This window comes from Pomacea canaliculata, linkage group LG6 (assembly GCF_003073045.1).
Source record: "Pomacea canaliculata isolate SZHN2017 linkage group LG6, ASM307304v1, whole genome shotgun sequence".
Classification (NCBI taxonomy): domain Eukaryota; kingdom Metazoa; phylum Mollusca; class Gastropoda; order Architaenioglossa; family Ampullariidae; genus Pomacea; species Pomacea canaliculata.
This window is the reverse complement of record NC_037595.1, coordinates 10,728,365-10,749,369: the sequence shown is the minus strand read 5'-3', so window position 1 is coordinate 10,749,369 and position 21,005 is coordinate 10,728,365. Positions and strand designations below refer to the sequence as shown.

Below are 21,005 nucleotides of genomic sequence, written 5' to 3'. Positions count from 1 at the left end.
TTATGTAGAGAGAAAATAAAGAAAATTCATTCTAAATTAAATTTAAAATATTGAATAAAAATTATACAAAGTAATATAAAAAGTGTGATTTTATTTCTTTCGTCTAATTCCTTTCACCTAACTATTCCTATTTGGATGTTGTCAATAACATGCACAGGGGAATAAAACGAGTTTAACGACGATTTTCATTTTTCGATAGTTAAAGGAATAAGCAATATGTTATTACAAAGAATATCATGTATAAGCATGATACATTCCAAATCTCAACCCGGGATTCATATCCATTCATTTCCATTTTATCTATTACGTATTGCCTTCTGTGATAGATAAAATCTTAAATGAATTGGAAAATTGATGTGTCTATGGAGACTACATCTATAGATGGTGCTGACAAAACAGTTTTGTCCTATATACAGCTGCAATCGAAAATTTTTGCAGATATCGTTTTAAAATTATGCAGTATATTTTGATATTGCCTGTCTGAAAAATGGCAATATTGTATCTGTTTAGTTAGTGCCATGTAACTGAGCTGATTTAGCATTGTTATATTTTTATTTGCTTCTTCAAAACGCTTATATTGCTACTGTGCACCACTTCCCATACGCTACTATCCCCTAGTGCAGTGCAACAATTAACATAACCAGTTGTACGGAGAGTTCCGATTGACTAGACTGGTCATATGATGGCAGATATATTGTATTTAACAAGAAAAACTGCGATTTTCGTGATTCATTTGAATTATTTCAGGATCAATGATATTTAAAACCACTAAATTCTCTTATTTTCTGGTGTAGGTACACAGAGTAGACAAGTACTGATAGCAGATGGACACGACAGACGTCCACACTCCTTCTTGGGAGCTGACTTTGAAGGAATCGCTTTGATGAAGTGTTTCGTGTTTTTACAGGTAAATTATACTTATTTTCAGGCCTCGCATGAAGCAGTGTTCTTGTGGGTTGAAGAACCAACATCCACAGTAAGATAATGTCCCAAACTGATTGCTGTTGACATTCATACAGCTGCACCAAACAGGAAGTGAAAATTACTGCGCAGTGGGACACGCCATTTTATAATAGAGGGACAAGCGCGGCTGATTTCGAGACAGAAAATTATATCATTATTTTGTGTTCATATAAACACTTATATCGTTCCCACAAAATTTACCAAACTTGTCTGAATTCTACTTTTAGGAGACACCTGTGCACTTAAACTGCCCTGATTGTTGACTAACCTAAACTTGTGTCCCCTTCTTGTAACAGTCGACTTGCTCTTTCCTCAAAAGTTTGACACTAGAATGGGTCACTTGCAAACTGAAACTACCTAACTCTATAATGTTTGGGATTTTGTGTTTAGAGGATATTGTAATATTACAAATATTTACTTAAAATATTAAATACAAAATCAGTAAAATAATACCAATGACTCTGTAGTAAGTATAAATATAAAATATTGTCATGAGACCTTTCACGGATTTTGCTTTTCTTTTACTTAATAAATGTTCACACATAAATTATATACTAAGATCATTTAATATAAAGGAATATCAGGAATCAAAGAGCCAAAGATAATTATACAGTTAAAGGTTCCATTACACAGAAGAAATATCGGCAGTAAATTTAGTTTTCCAGTGACAGGTTTGGGCGAGCATTGAATCCGCGTCCTCTGCTCCAAAGATGTTATACTTCGGACCAAGCTAGGGAACTTTCACAAAAAGCTCTTTTTTGTTTGAAATGAATAAAATAATAAAAATACAGGGTGTGTGCGCGCGTGCATAGCGCTGAAAACATGATAATCTTAAAAGAATTTTAGCTGTGTCTGCTTTCATTATTAAAGATGTCTTTAATTTATATTTTCAGTCTCTGGGCGTGGACTAGCTTGAAAAAAGACAAGCAAGCCTCCAAACTTTCCAGATTTCTCAACTTCCTGAAACTGTTAATACATTAGGGAGTGGAGATACATTCACGTTGAAAGAATGACTGTAAAGATTGTATGTTACTACTTAATATTCTGGGGAAAATACTTTCCCAAAATTTTTGTTTCTCTAATTGTGAATGAACTGACAGTGGAGACTAGACATCTAAACTCTCTGTTAATAGCTATCTTTGCAAATAAACATCTTGTGGACCACGTGACCTCAAAGGGAAAAACTCCGAGAAAACGCCGAGAAAAATGGGATTTCACAAAGATAAAGGGATTCTCTGGAATCCCTGGATCCTACTGGAGAACAATGGTTGCATGTCCAGCCACTCCAGTCCTAGACAATTCGCTGTCAATGAGACCGGATGCGGGGTGCATGTTTCCCGGGATGCGCTTCGAAGACCTGAGACTGGCCTCCTTCTTCAACGCTCGGAACCATCCCATCAGCCAGTTCCTCATTCCGTTGGCGCATGACGGATACTATTATGACGTCATATACGAATATACCTGCTGCTTCTGCTGCGGGAACAGCTACAGTCGAGGTCACTCTCCCACATGTGGAGGGAGGAGAGCACAGAGTAGTGTTCCCTTCGCCAGGTGCGCGCTCTACCGCCAGCAGCAGATGGCAAGAGACCTCGACTTGCAGACGATCATCAGCTCGCTCGGGATCAAGATAAGGTACCAAACAGTGGAGCGAGGGATGGAGAGAGAGAGACAGCACCGTCCAATGGTTCGATTCCCGCCGGTAAAATTCGCCTTCATTTTTATTTTATTTATTTTATTGTCTTACAGTCTAGCTCAGCTTAGGATGTTTCCGACAGTTTTGGAAAGATGTCTAATCCCGCTACATGTGGACTAAGTAGAACTCAGTCATTACCTTCAAGGTGCCCTTATGGACACCCTGCTATGAAAACATTTTTTCATTTTAACATAGCGATGGGGACACACAGACATTAGGTGAAAGCACAAGGGGAGGCGGGATTCCATGAGTGGTTTTGGGCTGCATATCCAATAATTTCTGTTGGCTTGTGTTCAGTGACTGGCATCAAGCTACAAGTGTTTCGACACTTTTCTTGAGATCAAACTTAGCCAAGTCGACTTACACTGTAGACCGACGATTTAAGACTTATTTTCAAGACATCACATGCAACCCAGTCCAGGGACCGTAACCTTTTCACACTTGCCTTGTGCTTTTCTTTTGTTTTCATGCCTTTTGAACCTACTGTTGGTCATTAAAAACAGTCGTAGCTAGATAAAATATTAAACAAGAACACATGATGCCTTGTTCTTTCTGCATTCCACTATTCCTCTACGTCTATTTATAATTTACTTTGCATTATTCTCCAAATAGTAAGGGGAAGGGAGCAAGAATAAAAAGAAAAGCTGGAATAAATTATTATATCAGTGTAGTTGCTTTAACATGCAAGTCATTGAGACAAAACCTCGCTGACAGACGAAGGAGGGAGAGCAGTGTGCTTGCACGTAACCGGTGGAGGGACTGTTAGACGGATGCTACTTATCATTGGTACAAGTGCGCTGTTATCTTGTGTGCGACGATTCTGTGATTAATGTTGATGATACATTTTTGTCTTACTTTCCGCTAATGTTTGTTGGACTAGATACTGTGCCCAGCATGCCACAACAGTCCGCCCAATGAAGTGGTTTATTCCTGCCATCACCGCACAAGGACATGCGAGACCTGTTCTCCTCTCAGAGACCTTTGCCCCTTCTGTCAACGAGGAACCTCTAACAACCAAATGGTAAGCATCATCATCATCATGATCATGATAGTGGTGGTGGAGACTGAATCACAATTATTCCTATAAAAGAATCACAAATTATTTTGTCTTTTTAATTTCATTTCTTCTTCCGCTAGACTTGGTGAAGGAGACAGAGTCAGCGAGTATAGAGGAGTAATTTAATTATCTTTATTCCTCCATTGACCAGCTGACGATCGGCTGCGCTACTCCGTCTCTCCATCAGGGGGAACAACTGGGTAGCATCAGCTGACAAGGTTCGCTACGCAGGTTTGTCTTGAGCGGTGGTGAGTAGGTCCTGCATGGAAAGAACAGTCCACTCCACGTTCACAAGCTGATTTCTGTTCTGTTCACCTTGTCACTGAGATAACAAAGAGCAGGTGTAGTGTTGGTGTCGCACATGCATTGTACACAGTCTCCACGAACGTGCATCCAAACCAACAGATAGATGGCGCAGAGAGATAGGTAAGTAAACACTGCCCGTTATCTTCCCAAGGAGCCACGGATGAATACTGACCGTTAGGCGTTGTGTAATTTAAAATTCACTGAGCAGCGAGCACGGACACAACAGCTTCCTGTTCATTGTATCTGGTGTTCACTTTGCTGGTGAACAGGGAACCCGATGTCGTGGCTTCTCTTCTTGTTGTTTCACAGGCTTAAGAGGGAGAGAGAGTAATGCTAAAGGCAGACAAAGGGGGAACTTACCTGTCTGGTATGTACTAGTAGAGATTGCAATCATTGCAAAGTGTGCAAAGTGTGCAAAGTGTGTGGTACGCTTGACCAATCACGATTCTGTTCTCAAGTCCCCTCTAAAGCCAGCTTGTTGTTTTGCTTGCAGGTCCTCAGCGGTGATGTTGTTGCGATTTTTGATGACTTTTAAAAATAACTTTTCTCAGGTGGATGTTTAACCTCAAGGTTCTGTAGTTTTGGTTCTGTTTGATATTTTCTTGGTTTTTCTTTCTATGGAAAGGGAAGGACTAGTGCCTGCGTTTATTGTCTAGTCTCTTCTGTGCGCTCCTAAATTCTTTAATGTAGAGCAGTATCTTCGCTTTTCCTCCATCCCTCCCCCACAACCCCGTCCATGAGTCGCTCAGCTGGGACGTTGTCAACACCACGTGATCCTTTCCTCCCTTCGCACCGAATACCACTCTTTCTACCTTTACCCTTATGTATGTTTGCAATGATATCATTTGTTTTTTGGCGAGGGTGGATTTCCCCCATCCCTATTTATATTTCTTTAAAATTTTATCCTTTAGCTATTCTTTCTTGAGAATTTATACAAAATACAATAATTCATTGATAATATATTTCTACAATTTCTTTTTGAACGGACTCTGCATTGGTAAGACAGTTCATTGATGTGAGCATTTATTTGATTTTGAGTATTGCCTGTTCTGTAATACCACAAGTGTTGTTTACTGTTGTTTACTATTACAGACGACATTCTTTTAAGAGGTTTGCATGGTTCGCAGTAGTGGTTGTCTTTCCTTGTGTGTTTGTATGAGCTAGTTTTTTTTGTGTGACATTTTTATGTCCACAGTTTAAGAAAGGCGCTGTATGAACATGTAGCTTCGTGTGAACGCACAAATAAAAAAATTGCATGTTTTAAGATTTGTGTGTTTAATCCTAATTTTGTTCTCTACTGACTGTGCACTGACCTGCTACCTGCAATGAGATGCCTATTGTTAATTATGCTTGTGTGTTAGTACTTTTTGTGAGCAGCTTCAAACTAAATTGATTTCAGAATGTCTACCTTTAGCTTAAATAATTTCCTTCTAATATCATTTTAAATAGGAGTCCATTCATCTGTGTCAATTATCATTATAACTTACTATCAGTCAGCTTACATAAAGGAAACGATACAGAACAGAATTATCTACTATCCATTGATGTTACCTAAAAATTATTCTGAACCTAGCATAAAACCAAAGGTATATACGATTCTGCAAGTAATGGCATATAGGCTTGAGACAAACATTTTGCGATCAAATCTTTCTCATTGTATCAGTATATAAATCTGCATTATACATTTATTACTACTTTTACATTAATATTGTCTTCTTTGTAAAGCGCGGTGAGCCGAGAGGATGCTGGGATAGAATGCTTAGTAAGTATTCTTAATGTTAGTGTTACAGTTTGTAAGAACATCCATAAAGTAAACATTTGTCTGTTTCAGATGACTGATTACCACCGCAGAATGACTTGTCCCACGACTGCAAGAGACGAACGCACTTGCGTTTTATGCAGAAGACACCGAGCCAATGTCGTGCTGCTGCCCTGTCGCCACCTGGCGGTGTGCACACCCTGTCTCCAGGACATCCACGCCTGCCCTCGGTGTAATACCCACTTCGAGCACTCTTTAGAAACATTGCAGTGACCTCGAGGTCCTTGTCCATGACTAATCTTAATGTTATTCGGGTGGTCATGATAAGGTGCAGAGCTTCTTACATCCGGGTACTCTCTGGTCTGACTGCTTCATTCAGCACCTTGATCTGTTTCTTGAAATTTGTTCTTTTCTAGTGGTGCACTTGATGTAAATGACAGGCTTGAGTACCTGCTGTGAGAGCGAAATTTAACTTCACTTGTTGGTGTACAACACAGGGTTCATTTTTTATACATATTGGCATTGTAGAGATAAAGCTCACCACCTCGTAGTATTCCTACCTAACTCCTAGTCATCTGAATCTTCCATCTTTCCTAACTCCTATCAACTCCTAACGTGGCTCTAACATTAATTTGAAAATCTTATTTTGGCACAAAGTCGACTAAAGATTGGTAGATTTTCTTTCAGAAATTGGAAAGAACTTGAAAAGATGCACTGCGTTACCTTACCTGGAGGCTGGAACCGATTCCATATAGTTCAGTCTAGAACATTCTAGCATTTAAGTCAGAATTCACTACAGATACAATTTCTTACTTAAATAGGATACTCAACAGTCTGACTTAAGTAAGAATTCATTAAACTTAGTCATACCTAAATTGCATGGAATTCTAGCTTAAAATGTTCCAGTATTTAAATACTTTGAAAGTTAGGTAAAGGGTTTTCATAATCTAGTAGAGGCAGGAGCAGTTAACTTATGTGGGTAACTGAATATTTTACAATGCATGTAATAAGCAGGACCCAATCCCCTCTTTCTTCCACATTTATCTCCTGTGGTAAATCGTGTTATTCATGTCTACTGATAACCTTTAGTAGGCAGGAGAAATTTTCCAGCCATAAGCCCAAGCGGGTCTCGAACCATTGACATAGTTTTCTACAGTACATGGGCTATCAGGCTACAGATCCTTCCCTTTTAGAATTACTCGTTCATAATTATTTCCATATGATCAACCAGGTTTCAACACCTGCAAAAGTTTTATTCTCTGACAGTGAGGTACTTTTCCATATTTACACCACGAGTGCATGCTGGGTAAAATTATTCAAATATGCGTTTGTTATGTTGCTATTGACTGTTTTGTATTCACAGTGGTGTACTTTGGTCAACATCGGAGTACATGCTGTTTATGTGAAATTCTATGCATGCAATACCTTTTTCATAGATAGTTTTGAGAAAACTGATCGTCTATTTTTTTCAAAAAATATCTCTTTCCTTCGTTTACACTAAAGAGGATTGCAGACTGTACAGATTTTTGAATGCCCGCATTTTTAACCACTTGTTATTTTCTTATTTTAAATAGTAGTTATGGTGATATTTTCTCTTTACAGTCAAGATGTGCGACTGGATGGTAAAAACAGAATCTGTAATTGTAAGTTTTGTACATAGTAATGGACTATTTTAATATAGGCTTTGTTGAACATCTGGTTAAAGATTTTGTGCATCACCAAACATGTCAGAAATAGGAAAATCTAATGATAGTCAAAACTGAATGCACATTCATTTTCTGCTTAATTTATTATAAAATCCTTAATATATGAGAGAAAACTTTTTTTTTAACAAACTAGTCAACGAGCTCTGTTGTTCACCTGCAAGCAGCAAAGATCTTAATTTCAGGTTTGATAGTTTCACCTCTAGGGACCCTGTGAAAAGCTTCCGGAGACGGATGAGCGCAAGGGTTTCTATTTGGTGTTTACTTGATGAGCCTGACTGATGTCTGCCTTGTTGTTTCTCTGGCAGACAAGTATTTAAACAAGGACTACAGACCACATCACTCTATTATTAGAACCACAACCATATGGACCACGTGGCTTTGTTATTATTTTAACACAAACCACGGTCCCCAAAGCTTTCTCCACTTGATCTTAAGATGATATGTAGTGATTTCTTAGCCATCACACGAGCAATAATTCAGATCTGATGTTGCAATTACTGTGATACTATTCTTGTACTACTTTTTAAATTCTTACATTTTGGGTTTTCTTGTCCTCTCTAGCGAGAGGCCATCCTGCAAAATGTTAAATATTCAGTGATTATCTCCTTTTGTTCATAATGACAATCCATGTAGGGGAAGACAGGAATTTGCTGAGTTGTTTGATTCATTTCATTCATTTGATTCATTGACCTAATTGGAAATGAGAACATGTATGAAGTCGTTCATACAGTCCGATGTTTCAAACCACAATCATGTCAGGTAATTCCAATATCTGCCACGGGTGAGTGTCATCTCTATGTTTAAACATAAAACTACATTAAAAAACATTTTTAAATGCTGCACGTTGGGAATACTAGATATATGAACAATTTCGTTAACTCACAGGAAAAATGTTGAAAAATCATTAGTGAAAATTTGTTTATGTAATAAGACGTATGAAGGACTTGCTTTGTTTTTTTATTTTTCTTACACTTAAAAATGTTTCTGCAAACTGTAAAAAATAATAAATAAAATATGTATTCAAAGCCAATAGTTCAGTTTCAGTTTTATACTTTGTGAATATGTGTGTCTGTGAGAAAGAGATAGAGACAAAGATATTTAAATATTGATGTTTGGATTTCCTCCGTAATACCATTCAGCCTTTTCACGAGAAAATGTTTCATCTATCATTATAATACTTTAATTTTGAGTGACATATATATGTACAGACCTCCTTCACTCTTTCTGTTCGACACCCAGTCTCACCACCTTATTGCTTCATGAGGATTTATAGTTCCAAGAAGTAGGAGCTGCATCTTTACAATACGAGCATTAGTTGGTATATCTTCAAGATATCCACACTTTTCTATTTTAAACAGTGCCACGCAGACATTTCGATATTATTTCATCTGAGAGATTAAGATATGAGAGTAAATGTTTCTCTCTAAAGAGACTTATAAATCCACTTCTCCAGCCAAGTAATTTTGTCGTTTTGTCATTTCACAAAGAACTTCTTAAAAAACTCCAACAGACCAAAGGAGGAAGAAGGTTTTATGCTTTTATTTTCAGACGATTTGAAAACAGAAAGACAAGGTCTCCATGACAAGAAAACATAGAAAATCGTCCTCTTATCCTAGTCTACTTCAGGCAAAGTAGAACTGAATAGAACATTGTAATAATTACGGGGATAATCTGGTTCTGCTACAGGAATTTTACTGGTATATGAATTATTACTCTGTTTAATATTCTAATAGCAGCAATAGTAATGATAAGAGAAGAGAGTAGATTGTTTCACCAATATAAAGCTTTTGCTGGCTGCTTATTTCATCTCACTAAGCACTTTCAAGTCTTAACTGTGCTACCATCAGTCAGAAACAGTCTCAAGATGTCCTCTTCTTACTTTCTTATTGGACTGTAGAGACCCCACAGCTCCATCACCTACAGACAGGAAAAAAACATATATCATATCAACTCTGGTGTTTACTGAATATTTAGACTCCAATGTTTGTGTATATATATTTTATAATTCCATAGAATTATACACCTCTCCTATATTTTAAAGTCGACACCAACAAACCACTTATCTCACCGTATGTATGTGTTTGGTGTCTATACATAAAACGATTAACCTATGTAAATAAAAGTGTGTGTGTCTATAGATATATCATTAAAATCTATTTGTTCTGAATAATTAAGGAACACTAATGGTTTGCACTTAGCAGTTGATCTTGAGTGGGTATCTACAAGCTCACACTGTGATGGTGTTTAGTATCTGGATAAGTGTGGGGATGTCAGGGACCTAGTCAGAGGGTTAGAACTGAGTGCACGTGTGCGGGCGAAAGTCGTGAGTGATGAGAGTTTCAGGAATGTGTACCTGTTTGGTGTTAAAGAAGAAAGAAAGAAGACACGAGACATCAGATGTGGGGTGAGATAGAGGAAAAGATGACAGTCGCTGGAATCTTGACCAAAGAGTTTGAGGTTCACCGGACCTTCAAAGAATTCAAGACAGGCTGGGAAAGGCCAAAAAGAGACGAGCATTTTCAGATGATTATTATGGGACAACTTTCAAAGAATTAGTATATCTGCTTCTAAGTGTTGATCCAGAGGGCAAGGACAAGAAAGACAAAAATTGTGAGAGTTTTCATCGAGAGAAGAACTGTCAAGCTAATCATTGCATGACTATGTAAGCCATTGTAAGGCATAGCTTCAAGGACGGAGAACATAAGCATTCCATGACTGTGGATTTTCAAAAGTGACGTGTCGAAAACAGGGGATATTGCTGTTTAATGTAAAGTCAAAAAATGAGTGACTATGAGCATTAACCTTGTGATGAAGTATAGTGTGTGTCATGTAACCTAGATTTACTGACAATGGATATTACAAAAAAATTTTGGTAAAATTTTTTTTTCGATGGTAGGGGGGAGAGATGTCAGGGACCTAGTCAGAGGGCTAGAACTGAGTGCACGTGTGCGGGCGAAAGTCGTGAGTGATGAGAGTTTCAGGAATGTGTACCTGTTTGGTGTTAAAGAAGAAAGAAAGAATAGGTGTGACTGGAGGGGGAGAGAGCGGCCAGCGAGGAGAGATTGGGGTAGAAAGCAATGGGCGAGAGGAGGTGAAACTGGACGCTTAAAGGAGGGGAGGCAGATAGTGTTTCTGTTGGAAGCGAGAAGTCACTGCCGTGACAGTGGGTTGGAAGAAAAGGGGATTCGGAGAGAGGTGGGAGAGAGGTGTTTAAGGGAGAAGGAGTTGGGACACGGAGGTGGACGGACCATTGAGGGTAGAGAGCCATTGCCTAGACAGTGTGCCTCACTAGTGTGTTAGAAACTGTGTTAGTGGATTTTGGTGATTGTGCAAGAACCATTGCCAAGACAGTGTGTTTGAATAGTGGGTCAGAGATCGAGGACATTTTAGCTTGGAGGTTGTGTTAGCCGAAGTGTCATTGCCCAGACAGTGAGCTTCAATAGTAGATAGAGAAGATTTGTTGTGATTGCGCTAGAAGAACTAGTGTCCAGACAGTGAGCTTCAGAAGTAGATTGAGAAGTACATTATATTTTTGGAGGTTGTGTTGATTGAAGTGTCATTGCCAAGACAGTGAGTTTCATATAATAGAGTGAGTAGAGTTCTTGTGATTGTGCGAGAAGAACCCACCAAGACAGTGAGTTTGAATAGTGAGTAAGAGATACAGTGGATACTTGTGGGTGTATTAGTCGAAGAGCCATTGCAGAGACAGTGTGCCTGACTAGAGCTGAAGAATTAAGAGGTTTTGTGACTGTGTGTATCTTCATAGTGAGGTTTTTATTATTTTTTTTATATTAATAAACGTAGGCGGATTCGTACAGGCAAATCATTTTGTTTTATTGAGAGAAAGAACACGCAATTGTCCGACGCAGCTGGTGTGCATCGAGAGGGAGTGAAAGAGGGACGCTAGCTGTGTCGTGACAGTTTTGTTTCCATTAATGATGTCATCGTGCATTACCCCCCATATTTTGAAAACATAAAAAGTGTAGGCTCCTCTACGGAGTCAAACAGACTTTTAAATGTTTGTTTTGTTGTATTATTAATCTTTGTCGAGATTATTTTCTTCTCATTTACTGCAGACTAAAAGGAACTCATTATTGTAGGTAACCTAAGCCCCAGATAAGCTCCGTATATCTGTTTTTTCCCATCATCAGCAGATCCAACCTTCTAATAAGTTGATTTCTAGTCCAAGCAACTGACATGATGTAACATGAGGGTTTATCTCGTTGACCTTAAAGGTCAAATACTGTACTTGACCATCAGTAGCTCCTTTCTTAGCAATTTAGTCTCTGAAGTGCAGTGACTAAAGAATCAAACACTTAGGGCAGTGATGCCCAACCTTACCTCGCCCGAGGGCCAAACTGGACATGATATAAACAAATCTCCTGGGCCAGAACATGGCGGTTTTGCCAGAATCATGACGATTAAAAACAAATAATTATGTTGTGTCCGGTTAAAATGAGCGGGCCGTACGTTGGGCATCCCTGGCCTAGGGTCCTAGGGTTAGGATCTCGCTTATACACTCCCTTTGAACGTGACATCTGTTGGTTGTTTTTTGTCCCCCCGGGTACTCCAGTTTCTTTCACTTCCTATACACTATCATCTGTGTGTGTGTGCAAGGCAGACCAAAACAGTTTAAAATCTCTTTAAGAGTATGATTTTTTTTTTACTCTCACTCACGTTTGTGTCTGTTCATATGAAAAAAGTTGAAATTGGTATAAGGCATTGTGTTCAGTAAGAACATTAACTGTTGACTCTTTCGCAGCATTTCTTCGGTTGGGACATTTCTTCAGTTGGGAAATCTGTGTGTGACAAAACAAAAACCTACGCCGAGCAAGAGAGCTACCACCATAACCGAAAAAAAAAGGTTAGAGGGAGCTCAAAATATAGCTTTCCTGTTAACAAATGACAGTAATCAAGAAGAAAAGTAGGCCGTAAGAACTAAAAGACAAGGCTTTGGGAGCCTAAAGACTCGGACACCTTGTGCTCAAATTAAACACTTCGCAATGTAAAAATTCATCCGCGTGTGCAAAGCTGAGTTGGGACAGAGGACCAGGGTGAGAGAAAGGTTTCGCTTCGGTACGGCCCGCCCATCATAGGCACCCGCGTTCGCCCGCCTTGCTGTAAGCAAGCCAGAGCAGTAACTGCATATATGCTTTCATTGGATGGCATGAATCGTGCCGTATATAACCTATATATAACCTCACAGAAGTATATATAACCTATGTATATAGTATATAGTCCGAGGTAAAGTAGTGAAGCCATACCATGTCACTGCGATTAAATATATAGGTTCCTGCATTAAAGTTCATTTTACGCATCTCATGCACGTATCTAAGTGACCAACAACGTTAATTACTTAAAACATTATTTCCAAAAGCTTGTTCCTCTACAGTGACTCTACGTCATCAGGTTTTTTGTATTCATACGCGATCGTGCTTTTAAAGCGAGCGACCAGCTCGTCTGCCGGAAACACTGAATCTCTTCTCGTGAGCGTCTGTAACGCTGCTCTTCCACCAAAAAAAAAAAAAAAATCGTCAGATTTATCCAGGTGATACTTGGTGACAGCTTTTCACACTCGTGAGTACTCATCTGGTCTATTTTACTCTCACGATGGTTAGCATGCGTGAATTGCAAAGCAAAACTATAAAAGCTTTTTCTTTTCTTTTCCGCCTATCAACAATTTCAGGTTGACAATTTACTTTTGATAATGAAGCTACTACACATGTGAGTGTTCCATAGAGAAAACTTGTCACCTGTACTTTTTTCACTGCTTTTAAATAACATAAAAATTTCCTTCTCCATGTGTTGATGGACTGGTATTGCCTTAAACCCAAGCACATGAATATGATTTTTGCAATGTTGATCATTATCTGTACTTATTTCTGCTTTTGTATGGTGATGATACTGTTATACTTGCTAAAACTCCCAGTGATATGCAGAAAGCACTAAATGCCTTAGATGTTTATTGCAAAAAAATATGGTCTTCAACTAAATACTAAAAAATTCGCAGACTAAGATATTCTCAAGTGGAAAGGTTAGAAAAGTCTCACATCTTTCTTTCAATGAAAAACAATTGAAGTGGTATGGGAGGATAAGTACCTACAAACAGTTTTAATTATAATACTAAATTTAATAAAGCGATAAAATTGCAATGAAAGCTATGTTTTCACTGAGATAGAAATGAAAAGAACTTGATTTGCCCATAGGCACAAATTAACCTCTTGTATAAAATTGTATAAAACCTATTGTGTTGTGTCTTTTGATATTTGTGATAGGATGCAACTGAGATTTCAGAACAGGATGTTTTTTACTTAAACTCGCACATCAACATAGATGGTGTTGGGTGAACTGAGCATTTTTCTTGTGTCAATTTTTTTTCAAAATGTATGTTAATGTGCCTTTGATATGGGTTACATATAGAACATAACTCTGGAACTCAATAAATGTATTTGTTTACCTGTTGCACTTGTGAAACTTTCTATTTGACAGCCTAGTATGTAAAATATCCTGCTTTAAATATGTAAGTTCATTGTTAGATGTCTTAGGTCGTTTCTTCATCTGGAAATTTGGCTGCAGTTTTTCTCCGTTATTTTAAAAATATTGTGATGCAACGCCTAAAGGATCAATACATTCAAAAATGGAAAAAAAGATTTATATATACAAATAAGATCTGCACTACTTACAGTATGTTTAAAGATATTTTGGCTTTGAGAATTACTAATAACTTTATCCCCTGCTCTTTGATCAAATTTAATAAAATTTAGGTTAAGCTGCCAAAAATTCCATATTTAGCAATTAAAATATATTGATATACCTAGATATTTAAAAATATGTCCATTGTGTAATCTCTCCCTCGTTTTACAGGCGAAAAATAAAAGTTAGGCTTGATGAAAAAAATGTATTTGTGCCTGGAGAGGAGACAAATGCCACGACTGACTCTACCCTGACTCACCCTGTATAGTCACTAACTATGCACGACATTGCAGAACAGACAGGATAATTCAAGTTTGATGGCTGTACACCAAGGGAGAAAAGCGTGTTTATATACATTGGGATTTTCGTTCACACTAGGTTTTAAAGCAGCTTCTTCTGGAGGAGCCTAAGCCTGTGAAGGGGCGATGACAAAAGAGGAAAAATTTGAAGCTTGACATCAGCTGCAGATGTTTAATGAAATAAAATGTTTGTAGGACACAAATTTATTATTAAATTAGTCTACAGAACATTATCGTATGAGCTGTTGATAATTTCATGGAGATCGTAGTTCCCGTACATAATTATATAATGGTCAATTTTTCCTTTAGCAGAAAGAAGAAAGAGGTTTCATAGCCTTAAACTCAACAGAAAATGTTTCTGGTTTATCACATGGCCACCCTGTTCAGCCACATGCTATAGATATCAGTATAATCTTACACTTTTCTCGGTGAGACAGGTCAGATGGTCTGTTTGGATAGTTAGCTAGTCTATCTGACAGGAAAGTAGTTTTATGGTGATAAAATCGCAGTTTGAAGGAAATGGTTGACGAAGAAGGAAAATACTAGAGTACCCAACGAAAACCACGAAGAAATACCACATCCAGAAAGATATACCTGTACCCCGAGCAGGCCCGTTCTTAGCCTCCGCGGAGCCCGAGGCAAAGGGCATGTGCGGGGCCCTCACGCTACGGCTGACTACACTTCCATATGCCTAGTTACCATATCAATCAAAAGCGCGGGGCCCCTTGAAGCGCGGGGCCCTAGGCAGATGCCTCGTCCGCCTGCCCCTAAGCACGGCCCTGACCCCGAGACTTGAACCCAGGATTGTTTGCTGCCACCCACTTTCGGATTTTCCCGCTACTCATATCAATGCGTGAAAGGGCCTAGGCCGCGCAGCCATTTTGGATAAAAGTGTATTTTTCAGCACTAATTTCACTGAAGAAAGTTAGTAGCTCCTTCCATGCTGTAAGTGATCATTTTTTGAGTACATGTACTACTCTTTTCTTTCCTTGTCGTATCTATCGCATATTGTCTCTAGGGGAACTGATTCTAACTATAAACTGCATAACACGTACATCCGACTGCAGCTGATCACTAAGTAGTCTAACTTTTCCTTTTCACTGTGCAAGGTCTTTTAAATAACATGTTAATGAAGTGAGAAAATACTATTTTGATTACAATACTCCGAGAGGTTTTAGATAAAAATACAAACATAACTTTTATGTTGTTCTATAGAGTTTGTGTGTGTGTGCATCTTATTGACTATAGATAGGTTGTATCATTTTTTTTAATTTCTAAAATTCCTTTTCTCTATAATTTAATATAATGGTGGTTCCTTTATTTCAACATTTCATGAGAATTTTTCAAGAAAAAGTGTAAAATAATACACATACTCAGAACGGACTCACTGTACAATAAATACCACCGTGTGTGCTTTAGCTAAGAGGTTTTAGTATCAAACGGTAAGCGAAGTAAGACCATTTCAATCCTAAAGTAATTAAAATGAATGTTCTGCTGATTTTATATTTACATTTATGTTTCATGAACAAACAGTTGTTAAAGATTTGCTTTTGTTGTTACTTTCTTAAGTCTACAGAGGCATCATTGCACCTTCAGAAAGGGTTGCTTCCAACGAGTATGTTGATATTTTTTTTTACAATCTGTAAAATTAATTCCTTTAGTTTATTTACTATTAGTATTAAACTTGAAATCCCTATCTTAAACTATCTTATAGTAATTACTGTTTCTGTGGGAGAATAAAGGCATCCACGATTTAACATGGATCAACCTAGGCTAAAGACTCAGGAGTTCAGCGGAACTTTATCATAACATTAAAAATAAGTTCAGCGTTCTAACAGATTACATCAAAAGGACAATCGCCAACTTTCACAAAACAGCTAAGGAGAACATGAGCTAAATATAACAGTAAAAAAGAGCTGGATCATCCTGGAAACATGGAAAACAATAAAGCAGAATCACAATGTCTTCATCCCTAAAAGAGAAGTTGTTGATGGAATATTTCCAGAAAGACAAGGTTATGAAAACGAGCGCTAGAAGAGATAAGGTAATGTTTGTGGAAAACCAAATGATGTCTGAGGAAAAGTTTCACATATTTTGGCCTAACTTAATACCTAATAAAGAAATCATTACAAGAGCCAGCTGCACAATAATGACAACTATAATCCAAAACGGAAGATGGAAATGGCTAGGAATGAAACCAGAGGCACCACCCTTAATAGCCACTGGTCGGACAGCTGATGGCAAGAGAAAGCGTGGTCAGCCAAAAGAAACTTGGTGACGGTCAGTACAGATAGAGAATTAAAGGACTAGAAACTGTCCTGGAACAGCATAGCTAAACTTACTGCTAACAGACAAACATGGAGGTCTCTAGTGGATGCAGTATGTACTACCTGACTAACTTGAGTACGAAGAGGATCGAGAAATATGTAGTGCATTTGTAAATTTAGTGAATGTATCACTTTCTCACCGTTATGTTCAACGCAGAATCACTTTTCTGTCCGTGTATTAATACACTATTTTGAACATGATCCACCACCACAAAAACGCTAGTTCTCTTATTCACTAAAGTCTTCTGCTGTGAAATAAATAGAAAAGGACCTTACATTCTCTTTTAGTTACATAACCGTTTAAAAGATATAAGAAATAAGTAAATGGTGTCGGATGGTTACTTTCACATATCCACAACAGTAACTTTCCCTTTACTCTTAGTGTAGAAGTGAAAGTATGTAATAGTAAATACTATCAGAGATCAATTAGAAAATTCATGCGCCGTCGAAGGCAATCAGGAAGCTAATAATATGGACTTGCCTTTACATCCGGGACTCGTTGGGCTCACCCACAACCACCGCACCACGGAGTTACTAGGAGGCTGGCGATGCTCACAGCATTACCTACTCGAAACTACAGACTGGAGGAATTCACTCTCCGATGTGAGAAGGTTTGCAGGATCGAAGTCATTCGAAGGACACAACTTGAAAGGACTAAGAAGAAAAGCAAACACTTAAAAAAAACCCAAAACCAACAAATGCTACACGGAGCTGCAAGTAAGTCACTTACTAGCCCGTTTCCAGACATTTTTCGCTGCTTTGTATTAATCTTATATTTTATGCTTAAATACGGTTAATTATACTCCAGCAGTAAACTCAAGGACGTGTTTAATTATTTAATTATTAAATAAAAGTAACAGGGTTTTTGTGATTTGTGATGTACGAAAGACAGTAAAAACAGGAAATCTAAATATAGTAACAGTGACAAACGCGAAGGTTGGGTACGGCTGTGTCTTGAAAACTTGAAAGGTATTTGGTAAAGGGAATCAGAAGCGAGAACTGGTGTCACAACACAAGACAAACGGAAATGATCATGGATGAAAGCGGTTGTTTAAACATTCATTAATAGCAACGGAGTGCATACGTGGTCTTGTCTTCCTGTCGCCAGTCGTGTTGAACTAACCTAAATGGCGGATGTGACCGCTGCAATACTGGTTGTAGCAGCATTTACCCACTTATCTTGAGCTCTCACTTTAACTAAAACCATCAAAACCACAAGAAACGTGGCTGGAGGGTACTACTCACCGAAATGTAATATCCAGCTAATGCGAATTTCCAGGTTCCACGATCAGAATGTTACATGAATCACTAACAGCACAAATTTCGCAATCGTTTCTCAGAAACTGTGTCAGTGCAAACACTGCACTCCGGTCATTCGCTATCTGCAAAGCCCAACTCCCACCTTTGAAAGGATATTCATCCGCGAGAGAAAAAGAGTTTTCAATTAGTGAGCAAGCAACCAAACTAAAACTATTCAAATGACCTTTTCACTTATGACTAGTTGCTGACTATAACATGTGGGTGGTTTCGTGTCCACAAACACATTCTAAAAACCGTAAAGAAGGAAAAATAACAGAGAATCCAGCTCTTGACCCAACGCTTTCCGAGGCAAAGCCCTTGAAATATTTTAATACATACATAATAAAAATAAAATTAAAACAATATAAAAAATAATTAATGAAAATTAGAAAGAGTACACTATCGCATTTTTATTTATTTATGATTTATTGATTAGTTTTTTTATATTGCATTTTTTTTTCATTCATTGTAAATTGTTCATAGCTTGGCATTGTTGAGATTTTTAGGTCTTGAACCACACGATATGCAAGGTCTGTAGTTCTAATATGACAAGAAGAAGAAAATAATCGGATATTTGAGTATAAAGCACACCATAAATAAGGATGTGATAGATAGTAAACTCTGCATCATTTTGGTTTATTTGTAGATTTTTAAATAAATGTAGTTTTGTGTACATGGGCTGACAGGAATTCGTGCAAAGACATAAATTTGTCAGTGAGGCTGACAAAGCAATTACATCTTTATCGAAAGTGGTTTCAGTTATTTTTTTTTTTTTTTAATTTGGTCAAATGACTCCAATTTTTTTTTCCTGATGTGATGTGGTTGAGAAGAGTTAACATTCTTATACTTGTTTACGTCTAGCTTATATTTTATAAACATTACATGTGCGGGAATTCCCGTTTCTTTGTCTTGCGCAATCAGTTTAACAGACCTAAATTTCTTGAGACATTAAGATTATAATCTTGGCTTGTCTGAAGTCACTAATGAGTAAAAATGACAAGGCCTGCTAAGTCTCACTGGCTGTGACTGGACAAATAAATTATCCGAACATCAACGTTTGAGACGCTTCACTTGTACAGACAATTATTTCATAGTAGTCAAATACAGTTGACCTGGGTCAGGCTGGGTAACAAGAAGGAATGAAAGAAAAAGAAGAGTTACATTGCGCAACCCTACATTCTCCCATTTGTCTGTTCTTCCGTTAAATTATTAGTGGGAGAGAGTAATGGATGTCGCTTAGAAATGGCCGTGTGAAAAGACTCATGTGAATTTTTTTTGTTGTTGTTGCAGGTTTCAGTAAAGATTTCTCGCCTGCCTGGCGTTTTCTTCATCTGAAGCATAGCCTGATGACAAGAGGGACTGCTTATAAGACGTATAAGCTAGAACCTTATGTTATGAGAAAGAAAGAAAGAAAGAAAGAAAGAAAGAAAGAAAGAAAGAAAGAAAGAAAGAAAGAAAGAAAGAAAAGAAAGAAATCAGAAAAGCATTATTAATACACACGATGAGAAAAAAGAAATATCAAAGTAGCTTTCTAAATAAATAATGGTATGGGACTCATCTTCTAAATGAAGATGAACAAATCAAGAATAAATAATGAGTTAATATAAATTGCCCATTAAGTAGGAAAATAAGCATATAAATAACTTACTGACTCAATAAGTAAATAAAATGTAAATTAAAAAACCCTAAACCATTAAGACAACACATTTTTTTAATATGCTGCGAAAACTGAGTGTCAGAAAATAATTTCCTAGGGTGAGAAATTGTCTACACATGTTTGACGATAACAATTAAAACAAGTAAAACGTTTGCTACTGTCTTAAATATTCCCAAAACTCTGTTAACCCTGTTGATGCAGTAAAATATTTTGTACAATTAACTGAAAAAATTTGGTTAAACTACAGATTTAAAAGGTTTCAAAAAATTGGTTACTACTCTTCCAACCATTGAAAATAAAATGCTACGGATTGTCTCCCTGGAATAGAAGTAAAATTTAATCTAATACAAGGCCACGCTGGGAGATGTCAGAAAGAATTCTCGGATACGTGTAGGTGAGTGGTTTCTACATTCTAGCATAGGTTATAGGAAAGAGGTAAGTTGATAGCCACCGTGAGTAGGTATATTACTGATTAAATTTGTAACATTTAATTACAACGATTGTGCTTGGATTATTTCTACCGTTAAAGGCATGGTGAACAAAACTTGAAAGATGCTATCTTGGAAGGAGATAGAAAACTTAATGACATGACATGACATCTTCAGTGCCAATGACTCATGGTCATTGTGATATGGGGGAGATACAAGTATACTGACAATACAACAATCTAAAAGCAAATATACATTTTTATATAATTTGAACCTAAGTATGTGATTATCAGGCATGTTCTCTTTTGGATAACTTAAAGAGCGAATGAGTAAGGGAGTAACAGAGAGAGAGAGAGAAAGAATATTTGTTTTTAGATTAAATCATTTCTTGCGTCAGATTGTTGTCTCTACATTTTATAAATAGTTTTCATTTAAGCGAACCTGTCATTTTTTTCCCTTCAGCCAAATAAATGTGCTCTTTGATTTTTAGAAAGAATTTTTTTCCAAAAACTCTCAAACAAAACAAACAGTTTATCATCAACAATCTCTCGGGCTTAGAAAGCAAAATACACTAAGTATAAGACTGTCCTCTTCTCCAATTTTCCTCTCTCTCTCTCTCTGTGGATTGGATCTTTTAAAAACATTTTCTTATATAGCTTTCTTATATTTCATTTTCAGTTTTTAGGTTTGTCCAGCTCAGAGTCCCATCGAGATTTGTTGGCGTATTCACACAAACTACTGTACTGGACAAACTGGACAATAAATAATTTTGTTGTATATGTGCAACAGAAACTTAGAACAATGTCCAAGATTTAAAG

The 21,005-nt window shown here is 37.4% G+C and overlaps 1 protein-coding gene and 2 long non-coding RNA genes across 4 annotated transcripts in view; 2 read left to right on the top strand and 1 right to left on the bottom strand.

Moving 5' to 3' along the window:
* The window catches only part of LOC112565716, a 12,693-nt gene extending 3,282 nt beyond the window's left edge, over positions 1–9,411 (top strand). Inside the window, exons 2-5 of one of the 2 annotated variants that reach the window (XM_025241385.1) lie at positions 795–907; positions 1,857–2,662; positions 3,537–3,677; positions 5,851–9,411. In XM_025241385.1, the coding sequence (XP_025097170.1) occupies positions 1,973–2,662; positions 3,537–3,677; positions 5,851–6,051 (1,032 nt within the window). In that variant the 5' untranslated portion in view covers positions 795–907; positions 1,857–1,972 and the 3' untranslated portion in view covers positions 6,052–9,411. Of the gene's footprint in view, positions 1–20; positions 908–1,856; positions 2,663–3,536; positions 3,678–5,850 lie in introns of those variants that run through there. The other variant, XM_025241387.1, reaches the window with a different exon arrangement.
* On the bottom strand, positions 9,008–18,200 carry LOC112565720. Its single transcript, XR_003099483.1, has 2 exons — positions 18,049–18,200; positions 9,008–9,401 (listed from the first exon to the last, which is right to left on the bottom strand). It is a non-coding gene; the product is annotated as an uncharacterized LOC112565720 (long non-coding RNA).
* On the top strand, positions 17,318–21,005 carry LOC112565721. The gene is made up of 3 exons (XR_003099484.1): positions 17,318–17,520; positions 19,393–19,474; positions 20,866–21,005. It is a non-coding gene; the product is annotated as an uncharacterized LOC112565721 (long non-coding RNA).